Source organism: Hemitrygon akajei, chromosome 4, assembly GCF_048418815.1.
Source record: "Hemitrygon akajei chromosome 4, sHemAka1.3, whole genome shotgun sequence".
Classification (NCBI taxonomy): domain Eukaryota; kingdom Metazoa; phylum Chordata; class Chondrichthyes; order Myliobatiformes; family Dasyatidae; genus Hemitrygon; species Hemitrygon akajei.
The window spans coordinates 184,114,484-184,130,598 of NC_133127.1; the positions used below are offsets into that span (position 1 = coordinate 184,114,484).

A 16,115-nucleotide genomic window follows, 5' to 3' on the forward strand; every position below is an offset into this window, starting at 1 on the left:
GTTTTGTTACTTTTGACATTTGAAATTGATACCTACATGTAAGTAATACTATTGCTGAAGTGTCAGACATTTGTCCTATTATCTGGCTGTATAGCAAATGAAAAAATTGAATTACTTTACTATGCAAGTAAATAATTTATGTTTTAACACTTACGTGCATTTTTTAAATTTAGGGACCCTTTATAACATATGCTACAGGCCCCACACTAGCTTAATCCAGCTCTGTAATAGAACGCTTGAAGCCAAAGTGAACATATATTTCAGACTACTTGCCTCAGGTAGGAATTTGGAGAAACGAGAAATTAAATTTTATTGAATATAATGTGTTTAATTGCATAATGATGCTGACACTTTGCAATAACGTCAAAAAGTGTTTTGTTGATGATTTTTGATTGTAGTTAGTGTCTGAGGATTCTCGCTTAACTGTCCAACAATAATCAGCCAGCACTAATGGATTCCAGTTGCCCTGATACTGTTTCTCCATCATGATAATGTCCTGGTGAAACCTTTCACCGTGCTCATCACTGACAGCACCAAGATTTGCAGCGAAGTCTAAATGGGAATGCAGAAAGTGAACACATATTGCACTTCATGGTTTTGTAAGCATGTAGCTTGTCAACCAGCTGTATGTAGCCTGGTGCTCTTTTGTTGCCAAGAAAATTTTCCGCAACATCCTTGAATGCCTTCCAAGTGACTTTCTCCAATTCCACTTAAAGTTCTTCAAATTTCCCGTCTTTAATGACCTGTTTGATTTGTGGTTCAGCAAAACTGCCTTCCTTAACCTTGGCATCAGTTATTCCAACTCGAATCATGAATTGAAATAACAAATAGATACAATTTAAAAAATGGTGTGTCATAGGGAAATTTCATGGTGATTATCATGATCATCAGCCCAAAATCCATAAGATGCACCCAAAAGTATTTCAGAGGCAATATCTTAGTTGTCCAGTGTAATCAGCACACATAATTCAAATTAATTAAATGTTATTTTTATTCTAATATTTAACACTTGAACAATCAGATCTAAGGAGAAGTTTCATTTAAATTACACAATTGATTCTTTTGTAAAATCAGAGAATTAAAGATGTCTTTCAAAGTCGCACTGATCCTTCTCCAATATAGACTAGCTTGTCCTTCTCCTTCAATTTCCCTTCCCTCTGCAAGTAAAACATCCATCAAATTCACATCCCCTCTTTTCCCTTCTTTACCCTTCCTCTTTACACTCCAGCCACTTATTTTCCCTTTGCCTCTCTCTTGTACATTAAGTTTCTCCACTAGAGGATACCCAACATTTGCAACCATACCTCACAGGTTTGAAATTTGGTTTAATTTCATGTTATCAAAACTTTTAAGTTTCTTGTTGCTTAATGAAAATGTTATCAATTAGCTAGATACTTTATGAATCCCAAAGGAAATTACAGTGTCACAGTAGCATTACAAGTGCACAGATATAAATATTAGAAGAGAAATAGAAAGAATTTTTTTTAAATTCCCAGTCTAACAGGAGTGGGGGGGGGGGGGGGGTGTGGGTCATCACCTCCTTGGCTATAGATTGACTCATTATAGAGCCAAAAGTCTAAGGGTAAGAATGACCTCATATAGTGCTCCTCAGAGCAGCACAGTTGTCTTAATCCACAACTGAAAGTGCTCCTCTGTTCAGCCAAGGTGGCATGCAGAGGGTGAGAAACATTGTCCAGAATTGTCAGGATTTTCCGCAGGGTTCTACCACAGTCTCCAGTGTGTCCGGTTTGATTCCTATGCTATAGAGATAGCCTTTCTGTTGAGCCTATTGGCATTACCCACGTTGGTGCCATTGCCCCAGCACTTCACTGCATAGAAGATTGTACTGGCGACAACAGAGTGGTAGAACATGTGAAGGGGAGGCCTGCATACATTAAAGGACCTCACTCTCCTCAGGAAGTAGAGGTGATTCTGGCCATTCTTGTACACAGTCACTCAAGTCTGTCATCCAGGTGCACCCCCAGATACTTGTAGGTCCTCAACACATCCACATCATCACTATCAATAGTAACAAGGAACAATATAGGCTTAGTCTTCCTAAAGTCCATCACAATCTCTTTTGTCTTACTGATGTTGAGCTGCAGATGATTCAGCTTGCACCATTTGACAAAGTCCTCCACCAGGGCCCTGTATTCTTCCTCCCATCCTCCCTTTATACATCCAACTATTGCTGAGTCATCAGGGAATTTCTGCAGATGACGTGACTCAGTGTTGTATCTAAAGTCCGAGGTATACTGGGTGAACTAGAAGGGAAAGAATACAGTGCCCCGTGGGGCCCCAGTGCTGCTATAACCGTGTCTGACACACAGCTCTGAAGCTGCACAAACTGTGGTCTGCAAGTTAGGTAGTCCATTACCCGGGATACAATGGAAGTGCCGACCTGCATTGAACAGAGTTTTCCCCCCAACAATGAGGGCTGTATGGTATTGAAGGCATTTGAAAAATCATACAAACATGATCCTCACAGTGCTGCGCTGCTTATCCAAATGGGAGTAGGCTCTGTTCAGCAGATAGATGACAGTGTCGTTGACTCCAGTGTGCTCCTGGTTAACCTCTCTTCTCTGGTTTGATGTTCTGGCGTTATCTGGTAAGTTTATCACTGTACTTGTGCATGCTTGCAATTGCACACACGACACCAGATCTTAAAACGGGGGTACCTCAAGAATGTTGCATCCATCAATACTGCCATCAGGATGGGGGTATGAGAGCCTGAAGGCCCATACTCAACATTTTGGAACAGCTTCCTACCATCTGCCATCAAATTTCTGAACATGAGTTAATTGATGGTCCATGATCTCATGAGCAGTCCCTCGTTATTCCTTTTTTGCACCATTTATTTATTTTACTGGTATTGCTAATCATAGTAAATTTTTGTCTCGCTGCCACAGAACAACAAATTTCATGACATATGTCAATCATAATAGAAGATTTGAGGGAAGATCTTTCCAATATTGAAAGGTCTAGACAGAGTAGATGTGAGGGGAATGTTTCCTATAGCGGGGGAGGCTAGACCCAGAGGGCACAGCCTCAGAATAGAGGGACATTCCTTTAGAAAAGAAATGAGGAGGAATTTCTTTAGCCAGAGTTTTCTGAGTGTGGAATTCATTGCCTCAGACAGCTGTGGAGGCCAAGTCATTGGGTATTTTTAAAGCAGAGGTTGATAAGTTCTTAATTGGTAAGGGTGTCAAATATCATGAGAAGAAGGTAGAAGAATAGGTTTGAGAGGGCTAATAAATAAGCCACAATTGAATGGTGGAGCAGACTTGATGGGCTGAATGGCCTAATTCTGCTCCTGTGTTTTATGAGCTTATAAATCTGATTACAATTCTTATTTGACTTGGGGCTTTAGATTTGTCTCATTACAGTTTACCTGATGCTTGGCTTTATATAATGGTATAAGCAACAAATGTATGTGATTTGCATCTTTTTTTTTGATGAAAATCTGTTCGGAGATACTGAATTTTCAAAGTAAAGTACATCCATTGTTCATAATAAACCTCCTTGTCATAAATTGTCAGTCAGAGTTTATGAGAAACAGCTTATAAAAGATCTTGACCTACTCTCAGCAAGCTGCTGGGAGAGCAATAATTAGAAAGCAATAACAAGAAGGTAAAAATTCAATGCACGGATACATAAATACTTGGGTGTGTAAGAGTCACTCCCTACCCGTGCACGTTATCTGCTCAAGCATCTCTTCCATTGCAAAAAGAGCAGGCGTTGAAATTGGCTCACAAGTTGAAGAATCTGACAGCATATGATTTATCTTACAACAGCATTCCTCTGATGTGCAGTCTTTGTCCCTTATTGTAGTCTTGGCTACAGTACCAGAATAAACTACAATATCTCTTTTTTAAAAGGAGAAAATTTATCCCCTACACTTGCAACCACTCAGTGAGGAGTGATTCTACGGCTCCTGTGAGAACGTGGCCTGTGGATGCACTCAGGCAGCACGGTCGTGTAGAGGTTAGCACGGTGCTTCATAGTACCAGATACCTGAGTTCAATTCTCACTGCTGCCTGTAAGGAGTTTGTACGTTCTCCCTGTGACCACATGAGTTTTCCCTGTGTGCTCCAGTTTCCTCCCACCGTCCAAAGACCTACAGGTTGGTAGGTTAATTGGGCATTGTAGATTGTGATTAGGCTCGGATTATATTTGTGGGATTGTTGGACATCACGGCTCAAAGGACTGGAAGGGCCTGCTCCATGCATTACCTCAATAAATGAATTTTTAAAAAAAAAATGAGTTCCACTGGTAGACAAAGAGCACAGAAACAGGCCCATCGTCCCACCTTGTCCATGCTGAACTGTTATTCTGCCTAGTCCTATTGACCTGCAGCTACACCATAGTCCTCCACACCCCTCCCAACCAATTACTTATCCAAACGCCTCTTGATTGAGTAAATTACCGAAGAAACCTTGATGCTTCTGTGCCATCACATATGGCCGTAAACATAGAATGAGTTGACTTGAATCACCACAGTAAACACCAAGACCTAGAAGCAAAGAACTGCACTTGAAATTGGATTCACACTGTCCACTGAGGTTGGATTTGAAACTTGGCAAGAACTCCTTGAAAAGAGATTTGATAGTCTTACTTAATTGTCTCTACATCCATCGTGTGTGTGTCTGGGCACAGCTTCATATTATTGAACAGAGGTTCCTTGTAAAGTTTTCTGCAGTCAGGAACCTCACTGTGTCACTCCTCTCTCTGCTTGCTAATGCTTTACTGAAGTTTGTCATTAGATCCATGTTTAACTGGATAATCTGGTCTCGTTCAAATGAAACACACACCCACAGAGAAAAAAAAACTATTGCAGTCAGCTGATTTTAAAAAAAGTTGTGAAAAGATACTTGATAAACTACAATAAATGTCTCAGTCTCCTCTCATTCTTCCTTTGAAATACATTTTTTTTCTCTTTCTTTCTCTCCTATTGAAGAGAAAAACATCTTGAGGATAATCGAACATCCCTGTTGCTGGAAGTCTAGAATGTGACAACAGCTTTTAAGGATTGTAGAATTCTTTAACAGTAACTTGAGTGTACTTCGGTTTTGTTTGCCAGCTGGGGATTCTTGTTAATCCATTTCTACGGAAGAAAACAAATTGAGGTTATTCTGATGGCAGCATAAATATTCTAGGAAGGATAAATTGGAAATAGTGAATGTACAATATCTCAGGTGGAGTATGAAGGGGATTAATACTGTCAGCATTTCTACCATCTCTACCACCATAGGACAGGAGATAAAGGAGACTGAACCTCACACCAACAGGTTCAGAAACAGTTGTCCTGCAACCATCAGGCTCCTGAACCAGTGTGGGTAACTTCACTCACCTCAAAGCTGGACTGACTCCACAACCACTCTACAACTCGCATTCTCGGTATTATTTATCTAGTTTTCTGTTATTATTTGCACGATTTGGCTCTACTGTGTGGATGAGCTGCGTGCCCACAAAAACATGCAGTACCCTCCCAAACCAAAAGCCATGGATGAACCAGGAGCTTCATAGACTGTTGAGAGCCAGATCAGTGGTATTTAAGTCTGGCAACCCAGGTCAGTATAAGCAAACCATCTATGACTTGCAGAGGGCTATTTCAAGAGCCAAGAAACTATTCTGGAAGAGGTTGGAGGTGACATTAGATGCATGACAACTCTGGCAGAGTTTGCAGGCCATCACTTACTACGAAGCAAAACCCAACATCCTGAATGGCAACGATGCATCACTACCAGATGAGCTCAACGCCTTTTATGTTTACTTTGAAACGCAGATTTAAACCACAGCTATGAGGAGCCTTGCAGCATCTGGCGACCCTGTGTTCTCTGTCTCTGAGGCCAAAGTCGGGCTGCCTTTTAAGAGGCTGAACCCTCGCAAGGCAGCTGGCCCGACAGAGTGCCTGGTAAGACTCTGAAAACCTGTGCCTACTAACTGGCAGGGGTATTCAAAGACACCTTCAATCTCTCATTGCTATGGTCAGAAGTTCCCACCTGCTTCAAACAGGCAACAGTTATATCTGTTCCCAAGAACAGCAGCATGAGTTGCCTTAACCACAATCGTCCGGTACTGCTCACATCTAAAGTGATGGAACGCTTTGAGATGTTAGTCATTGCTGGAATCAACACCTGTCTCAGGATGGACCCGGATCCACTGCAATTTGCCTATCAATAGGTCCAAGTTGCCAAAATAGGTCAATAGCAGACGCAATCTCAAGGCTCTCTGCATGGCCTTGGATCACCTGGACAATGCAAATACCTAGATCAGGATGCTGTTTATTGACTATGGCTCAGTATTTAACACCATCATCTGACAGTACTGATCAAAAAGCTACAGAATCTAAGCCTCAGTACTTCCCTCTGCAATTGGATCCTCGATTTCCTAATTAGAAGACCACAATCCGTGCAGATTGGAAATAATATCTCTATCTTGCTAACAATCATCACTGGTGCACTTCAGGGGTGTGTGCTTAGCCCACTGCTCCACTCTTTATATACCCATGAATGTGTGGCTAGGCATAACTCAAATACCATCTATAAATTTGCTGATGATACAACCATTGTTGTCAAATTTTCAGATGGTGACGAGAGGGCTCACAGGAGTAAGGTATACCAGCTGGTTGAGTGGTGTCGCAGCAACAACCTTGCACTCAACGTCAGCAAAGCCAATGAGCTGATTGTGGACTTTGGGAAGGGTAAGACAAGGGAACACGAACCAATCCTCATAGAGTGATCAGAAGTGGAGAGGGTGAGCAGTTTCATGATCTTATGTGTCAATACCTCTGAGGACCTAACGCAGATGCAACATATTGATGTAGCTATAAAGAAGGCAAGACAGTGGCTAAATTGCATAAGGAGTTTGAGGATATCAAGTAAAACACTCATAGGTGGCATTTGGTGAGTTCAAGTCTCTTGTTCCCATTTAATACTAAGGGAGTGTTATACTTCAGTAAATGACATCTCTCAGAAAATATAACAGTTCAAGTCTCTACCCAATTACATTAAATTACTGTGGACAGTGGCAAATAAGGCACTTCCCTTCTCCATAAGACCACACGAGCAGGAGGCATAGGAACAGATTTAGACCATTCAGCCCATTGAGTCTGCTCCATCATGGCTGATTTATTAATCCTCTCAACCCAATTATCCAACTTTCTCCCCATAACCTTTGAGATCCTTGCTGATCAAGAAGCTATCATTTTCCACTTTAAATATACCTAAAGTCCTGGCTCTCAAAGCCAACTGTGGCAATGAATTCCTTCTCATCTCTGTTCTAAAGGGACATCCTTATATTCTGAAGCTGTGTCCTCTGGTCCAAGAATCACCCACTATAGGAAACATCCTCTGCACGTTCATTCTATCTAACCCTTTCAATATTTGATAAGCTTCAGTGAGATGCTCCTCATTCTTCTAAATTCTTGTGATTACATGCCCAGAGTTACCAAATGCTACTCATAAGGTACTGGGCAAAGGTCTTAGGCACATATACATAACTAGGGTGCCTAGGTCTTTTACGCAATACTGTTTTTGTCAATGCAAAGTGGAGAGCGAGGTTGTAAATCTGTAGGGAGAAAAAGACACTGGGAATGGTGAGGGTAGAGTGCCATTGGAGGGTGTGGGACAGTTGGCAGAGAAGGAGTGCCAGGTGTAGCGGGTGGTGGTGTGGATGCAGACACATCACTCTCGAATCCAATCAATTTGTTTACTGATCATTACAGAATGCCTGTCTGGTGCTGCTGCACTCCTTCCACTCTCCCTTCCCCCTTTCCCAACCATGATTCCCCCCTCCCTGCCCCCTTCCCCCTCTCAGTCTGCAATAGAGACCCATATCAGAACCCGGTTTATCATCACTCACATATGTCATGAAATTTGTTTTTTTTTCTGCTGCAGCAGTACAGTGCAATATATAAAATTACTACAGTACTGTGCAAAAGTGTTAGGCACCCTTGCTATATATATGTGCCTTCGGCTTTCGCACAGCACTGTACATTAACACTTGCATTCCCAGGATCATGCTTGTGAACCTCCTCTGGACACGCTCCAATGCCAGCATATCCTTGCTTAGTTAAGGGGCCCAAAACTGCTCACAATCCTCCAAGTGCAGTCTGATCAATGCCTTACAAAGCCTCAGCACTACATCCTTGCTTTTGTTTTCTCGTCCTCTTGAAATGAATGCTAACATTTCATTTGCTTTCGACACTAACGACTCAACCTGAAAGTTAACCTTCAGAGAATCCTGCACAAAGATTCCCAAATCCCGTTGCGCCTCTGATTTCTGAATTTGCTTCCTGTTTGGAAAACATTCAACACCTTTATTCCTTCCACCAGAGTGTGTGAACATTCATTTCTCTATTCTATATTGTATCCACCTAATCTGTCCCACTCCTTCTGACTCTCTGCTTCCTGAGTGCTAACTCCCCTTCCACCTATCTTTGTATCATCTGCAAACTTGGTCACAAAGCCATCAATTGTGTTATCCAAATCACTGACATATAACATGAAAAGAAATGCTCCCAACAGCAGCCACTGTGGAACACCACGAGTCACTGACAGTCAAACACAGAAGAACTTTTTTAATTCACTTTTTGCCTCTTGCCAGTCAGCCAATCTTCTATCCTTGCTAGTGTCTTTCCTGTAATGCCACGGGCACTTATCCTGTTTGGTACCCTCGCGTGCAGCACCTTGTCAAATGACTTCTGTAGGTGCGTCGCAATGAACATTATCAAGTGAATAAATTATCTGGCTGTTACCAAACAGCAGTTTAAAGGACATACAAGATGCAAATTGATTTCTGTGTTCAGCACCACACTCAGAATGCTGGAGGGACTCGGCAGGTCAGGCAGCATCAACGGAGAGAAATCAGCAGCCACCACTTCAGGCCGAGACAGCTCCTGCTGAGTTCCTCCGGCGTTTTGTGTGTGTTGCACAAGATTTCCAGATTCTGCAGAATCTCTTATGTCTGTGATTTCTGTGATTCCACTACTACAATGGTATTCAAGTTCGTTTATTGTCATATGCATGTATGCCCAGGATATACAGGCCTTGAAAAATTGTTTTTTTTGCAGCAGCAGTAGCATTTGAGGCCCCCTCCATTGGTCAGGGTTGACCATGGAGATTGTCTACGTGATATGCAAGCCAGCAGTAGGAAATGGAGAGCAAGCCCATGCAGCAGGCTCCCTCTCTCCACGCAGCGGATGAACCCAATGCAACAGCAGAGACCGACACAGCTCGGCATCAGCAGCATTGCAGGAGTTGCCTGCCAGCATTGAGCTCAATGTTGGCCTGCCCTAGGGACTTCAGCTCCGGATTTTTCCTCGGGGTTTACTCCTGAAGCCTTCCCTCTCCAATACCAGCACATCTTCCTGTAGAGTCTCCCCTGACTGCTTGCAGCATGGTCTGATGTGGCAATTCCAGTGCATAGGAATGCAGGGAGTGATGGATAATGGACAATCACGGGCACAGCCCTCCCCACCACTGATAGTATACCCAAGCAGTGGTGCCTCAAGAAATCGGAATCTATCCTAAAGGAATATGTAGTCCCACAACACCAGGTTCAAGAAGAGTTACTTCCTTAGGCAATCAGGTTCTAGAACTGACTTGCACCATTCTAACCTTACCTCAGCAATGGAGAAACACTTACTACTATGGACTTATCTCTGACTGTTTTCTTTTCCACTAATGTCTTAAGTCTCTTTGAGGTATGCGTACCCTGAAGAAGTTTAAATCTTTTCTTCAATGGAAGTTTAGTAAGACACTCTCTCACTGCTCCCCCTTTGTTTGTCTCGAACTCTTTGCACCTATCACTTGTCAGCTTGTACCCCGTTCCTCCACCTATCTTCTCATTATAGCTTCTTCCCCTTCCTCTACAATCCTGATCAGAGTCTCGGCCCAAAAGGCTAACTGCTTACACCTCTCCGTAGATGTTACCTGACCTGCTGAAATCTTTCAGCACTTTGAGTGTGTGTGTGTTAGTTACTCTGGATATCTAGACCCTGCAGAATCTCTTGTATTAATGAACTTCAAAGCATTATTTAATAAGCATCCATTCTGCAGACAGGAAGTGTTCCACTAAATACAGTTCCTACACGTGAGAAATCAGGATTTGCAAATTGATCTATTGTTTTTCCACCTGCCCTCTGATGCGCATTTTCTGCTAATCATCGCTTACCTGAAAATCGCCATTGTACTCCTCAAATAGTCCTTTGAACTTCTCTCCAGCATCAGGGATTGGTTGGCACATTTTTGACACAAATTTGCATCTGGAGGAAATACAAAATGCCAAATCATTTTCAGTCAGAATACGTTAGGGAAGAGGAGACAAATTTATTGGATTCGTCTAATCATACTAAAAAGAGCACAGGATCAGAAAATGAAGGGAACAGTTTGAATGGAGAGGAGGAGAAAATGTTTCACTCAGAGGGTAAATGAAATTCCCTGCCTGAGTCAATGATTCAAGGTAGAAGCCTGCCACACATTGGATGAGCACTTAACCAAGTGTAACTGACAAAATAATCTCTCAAATATTTACATATTCTGTGATGGTAGTGAAATTCTTGCTGCAGGGAATGATAATAATACATGAAATCTTAGAAACACTCTGCTGGTGGTGTAGTATCAGATATTTCCCCATTGATATTTTAATTCTAGACTTCCATCATTTGATTGTCATGATGACTTTATGAATTAAGTATATCTTTAGCAAAATAATATAGAGGACTTTGGACTAAAAACATAAGAAATAGGAGCAGGAGTCGGCCATCTGGCCCATCGAGCCTGCTCCGCCATTCAATAAGATCATGGCTGATCTGGCCATGGACTCATCTCCACCTACCTGCCTTTTCCCATAACCCTCATTTCCACTACTATGCAAAATATTGTGTGCAATATTCCAAATACTGGGCCCAATATTTGGTCACCTGAAGAATTGAAAAACTGCATGCAAACTTCACAAGGACGTTGCTAGCAATGTTCCCTTTAATGTGTAATGACTAGTGTGCACAAAAATCTTGTGTTGTGCAATTTTTGCCCAGTTTCAACAATGTGCACACTGAATTTTTAAGTGGAAGCAAACCTGAAGTCGTTCTAAAGATAATGAACTACCAAGTTCAATATGTTGTTCATTGTTTAAAAGAAATAAAATAATACTCATCACATAATCTTATTTCTCATATACTATATGACAGAATGTAATAATGTCAATTTTTTCATATGCTTTTGAAGTTGTTTGAAACAGTCAAACAGAATTATAAAATTACAAAGCCAGTTGACAAAATATCCAGAAAGGTATTTTATTTGGAGATCATTGCATAAGACAGATTTTGTAGCATAATTTCATTAGAGACATAAAGTTGAACAAGATAATGAACATATTTAGGTTGCTTAGCCATTTTTTCCTCACTCCTGTCTTGGCATTTAGAGAATCAATAATTATTTCAATAAAAACAGTATACATAAGCCAGTTCTAAAATTTGCAGACAAGTCATTGCAAACTCCATGTCCACAACAGAAACTGGAAACTGGTGCATCACGAAATATAAGTAACACGCCAACGAAGGAGGGGTGATAACTTTTTGTGTGCAGCTTAGATTCCAAAAGATGTGTGTGCGTGCACATTTTAGAAGGAACATTAGTTGCCAGGTTAAACAGGTTAGAACTTTATTCCTTAGAGCATAGAAGAATGAGAGGAGATTTGATCAAGGTATACAAAATTGTGAGGGATACAGATAGGGTAAATGCAAATGGGCTTTTTCCACTGAGGTTGGGCGAGACTACAGCCAGAGGACATGGGTTAAGGGTGAAAGGTGAAATGTTTAAGGCAAACATGAGGGGGAGCTTCTTCACTCAGACAGTGGTACGAGTGCAGAACGAGTTGCCAGCAGAAATGGTGAATGCAGGTTCGATTTCCCTATTTAAGAGAAATTTGAATCGCTATGTGGATGAACAGTTAACAGTTATATGCTAAACAGATTAACAGTTCAGCATGGACTAGATATGTTAAAATGTCTGTTTCTGTGCTGTAGTGTTCTGTGACTCTATGGCTACAAATTCTGTGAAGACAGAATGGGCAGAATACTTCTTTATTACCTAAAACGGAACTTAGACCAAATGGCTTCTTTCAAAAGGATTTTTCAATTTAATTTTAGAAGGATTCTATTGAAGAAGAACATGCTTTCAGACAGTCCTCCTCAGTAATTTCTCCACACAATCTAAACTCAAGTTAGATAGTTATGTGGGTGTTGGGTGAGATAGATATCTTGGTTTATTATTTAATCAGTAATTTGTGGTTTGCAGACACTGGATTCAATTACAAGCACACATTCCAAGCCTGTGTTGGAAACCAAGATGACTACATTAGCTTGCATACAGCTGGGGCTATCACCACCTCCTTTAAAGTTCAAAAATTTTGAAGTTCAAAGTAAGATTTATTATTAGAGTACACACATGTCACCACATACAACCCTGAGATTCTTTTTCTATAGGCATACTTAGCAAATCTACAGAACAGCAACTGTAAACTATAAATATCAGGAACTACTAACTGCTAACAGACTTTGCAAATGCAGATATAAATAAATAGCAATATGTAATGAGCATGAAATAATAATATAATATTTAAGAGTCCTTAAATGAGTGTAGCTATCCCCTTTTGTTCAAGAGCCTGATGGTTGAGGGGTAGTAGCTGTTCTTGAACCTGGTGGTGTGAGTCCTGAGGCACCTGTAACTTCTACCTGTTGGCTGCAGCGAGAGAAGAGCATGGCCTGGGTGATGAGGATCTTTGATGATGGATGCTGCTTTTCTACGGCAAAGTTTCATGTAGATGTATTCAATGGTTTGGAAGGTTTCCCCTGTGATGTACTGGGCCGAATCCACAACCTTTTGTAGGATTTTCCACTCAAAGGCATTGTTGTTTCCATACCAGGCCATAATGCAGCCAGTCAGCACACTTTCCACAAAATATCAATAGAAAATCAACAAGGTTTTCGATGACAAGCCGAACCTCTGCAGGCTCCTGAGGTAGTAGAGATGCCGTCGTGCTTTCTTCACCATAATTTCATCAGTAGGTCGACCTGACTGGCAGGTTTAGCCTCCAATCACTGTGGGCTAGCAGGTAAGAAGCCATGGAAGGTTGATTCTCTGACAGATGGATTGGGTTGAGGGTTTTAGTCTAATGAGAGTGTGGAGGGTCAAACCCGGCTAGCAGCTAAGCCTTGTGGGGTGCAGCGTAAAAATGACGTCTCTTTTTTTTTCCTTAAGCGCTCCTTGCTTCTCTAGAGCTACTAAGTTTCACCAAGACCAGGAAAGTCAGGATTAAATATGTAAACCAGGCCAAGTATAGAGGCCGTCTGACCTACTGAGTTCCTCTAGCATTTTGCATGTGTTGTAAGCTCTAACCTTTATTTTATGATAGTTAAGCCTTCCACTGGTCTGGCTGCTTCCAAGCTTGTCCTATTAACACATGCAAAATGCTGGAGGAACTTAGCAGGCCAGGCAGCAAATATAGAAAAACTTAAACAGTCGATGCTTCGGGTTGAGACCCTTCATCAGGACTGAAAAAAAGATGAGAAGTTAGAACAAGAAGGTGGGGGAGTGGAGGAAGAAATACAGGGTAGGGGAGGGGTGAAGTAAAAAGCTAGAAGATTGGTGAAAGCAATAAGAGGTTGGAAGAAGGGGCATCTGATAGGAGGGTGTAGAAGACCATGAAAGAAAAGGGGGAGGAGCCCAGAGGGAGGAGATGGGAGGTAGGGAGATAAGGTGCGAGAGGGAAAAGTGAAGGGCGGGGGGCGGGGGGGGGGATTACCTGTGTGTGGTCTCAATGCAGCAGTAAAGGAGGCCATGGATTCACATGTCGGAATAGGAATGGGAAGTAGAAGTGTAATGGGTGACCACTTTTTCTGGCGGATGAAGCATACGTGCTCAGCGAAGCGGTCTCCCAGCTTGCGTTGGTTTGCACTGATATACCGTAGGCTATTGTCTGTTTTTTTTCCAATGGTCATGGATTCACATTTTAGGTAGCAACAACAGGGTATTTACTTCTATTTATTTATTGTGATCCAGCACGGAATAGGCCCTTCTGGCCCTTTGAGCCGCGCTGTCCAGCAATCCCCCCTATTTAATCCTGCTCTAATCACACGACAATTTACATTGACCAATTGACCTACCAACCTACCATCTTTGGACTGTGGGAGGACCTGGAAGAAATTCATGCAGTCACGGGGAGAACATACAAATCCCTTATAGGCAGTGGTGGGAATTGAACCCCATGTTGCTGGTACTGTAAAGTGTTGTGTTTGCCATTACACTACCATGTCACCACAAATGCTAAAGCCAAACTCAGACTTTGGGTGCAGTGTGGTCTTCAGACTATTAAAGCCATAGAAATTTCAGTGAAGTACAACAAAGAATTATAGAGGTGGACAAAACCAAGAGAATAATGATTACAAAATATTGGGCAGGGTAGATAATGGAAGATAGAGATGATGTGATTGCAGTTTTAAAAATTATGGCTAAGATGAAAGGTTGTGAGCTATAACATTGACTCTTTATCCCCTTCCACAGATGCTGCATGACTTGTTGAGTTTTTCCAGCAGTTTTTGTGAGTTACATAGAATTGCAGGGAATGTTTCCTCTTGTGAGGAAACCCAAACTAAATGAGCATAAATACTGGATATTTACTAATAAATCCAATGGGAAATGATAAGTAACTTGTTTACACAATTAATGTCAACTTAGTCCCACAGGTAGAAATTGTGGTAAAGAGCATAAATATTTCTTTTACAGAATCTGGACAAGGTTGATTTTTCCCTAGGGTGTAGGAGAATAAGGGAAGATTTAATAGATGCATGAAAAGTAATGAGGGATATTGATCGGGTTGGGGTGGCGGGGTGGCAGGGTGGCGATACATCTCCACCAAAGGAGGTGTAAGGCGCTCCTTCCTTCCACTAGCCTGCAGATCACCCTTGGGTAAGGTATAGCACCTGCTTAGGCCCCGCCATCCCCAATCAGGATCACGTGAAGCCCTGACAGCAGGTGGTCGATGGTGATATGAGCAGCTGGTGTATATCACAAGTCCTGGTAATGCGACCACTGACACCAGGCAGACAATCTCTGAAGGGTATTGATAATGGGTGGGGTGACCCATCTTGTAAAGACACTGCCTAGAAGAAGGTAATGGCAAACTATGTCTCTAGAAAATGTAGCCAAGAACAACCATGATCATGGGACTATGATAGCCCACATCATATGACATGGCACGTAATGATGATGATGATAATAGATTGGGTTAACGAAAGCATGCTTTTCTCACTGAGGTTGGATGAAACTAGAACTAGAGATCACGGGTTAAGGGTGAAAGGTGAAATGTTTAAGGGGAACATGAGGGGGATCCTCTTCACTCAGACCAGCCGGTGGTGAGGGTGTGGAATGAGCTGCCAGCAGAAGTGCTGGATATGGGTTCAATTTCAGCATTTAAGAGAAATTTGGATACTACAGGTACAGGCTTTTAACATTATAAATTGGCCGGTTGTTTGTTATGTCTCCCTCTCGCTGTGAAACAGGGACACCTCTTTTCCTTTATTAGAGAGAGAGAGATACGGTATTTTGAATTAACTGGTGAATGAGTAGTATTTGGGGTGCTGCAAGTCTGTGCCTTTATTGATGCTTTGCTGCAGGCTTGAGTATTCAGTGGGGGGCACCGATGCTTTTTTGCTGGTGGGGGAGGGGGCTCGTGGCCTTGCTGCTGATTGTGCGTGGGAGGGGGGAGCTGGGCGGGGTCATTGAGGTTCTAACGTTTGACTGTCCTTCATTCTTTGGGGCACTCCTCTGTTTTTGTGGATGTTTGCGAAGAAAAAGAATTTCAGGAAGTATATTGTATACATTTCTCTGACATTAAATGTACCTATTGAAACATTGATGGGAGGGGTTTGGAGGGTTATAGTCCGGCTGTAGGTCAATGGGGCTAGGCAGAATAACAGTTCATCATGAGCCTGCTGGGCCAAAGGTCTGTTTCTGTGCTTTAGTGGTCTATGACTCCATATATTGAAAGAAAAGGGGAAAGGAAAAGATGGAAGGCAAGGAAGCACAGGGAAAGAATAAGAGACCAGTTGGGAG

At 42.0% G+C, this 16,115-nt stretch overlaps 1 protein-coding gene across 1 annotated transcript in view; it reads right to left on the bottom strand.

Annotated features, from left to right (window-relative positions):
- Positions 1–973: 973 nt before the first annotated feature.
- Positions 974–16,115, bottom strand: part of LOC140727025 (interleukin-5 receptor subunit alpha-like) — a 97,215-nt gene continuing 82,073 nt past the window's right edge. The window contains exons 10-11 of the mRNA XM_073044186.1: positions 10,177–10,267; positions 974–5,104 (exon numbers count right to left, since the gene is read on the bottom strand). Of these exons, the coding sequence (XP_072900287.1) occupies positions 5,042–5,104; positions 10,177–10,267 (154 nt within the window). The 3' untranslated portion in view covers positions 974–5,041. The remainder of the gene's footprint in view (positions 5,105–10,176; positions 10,268–16,115) is intronic.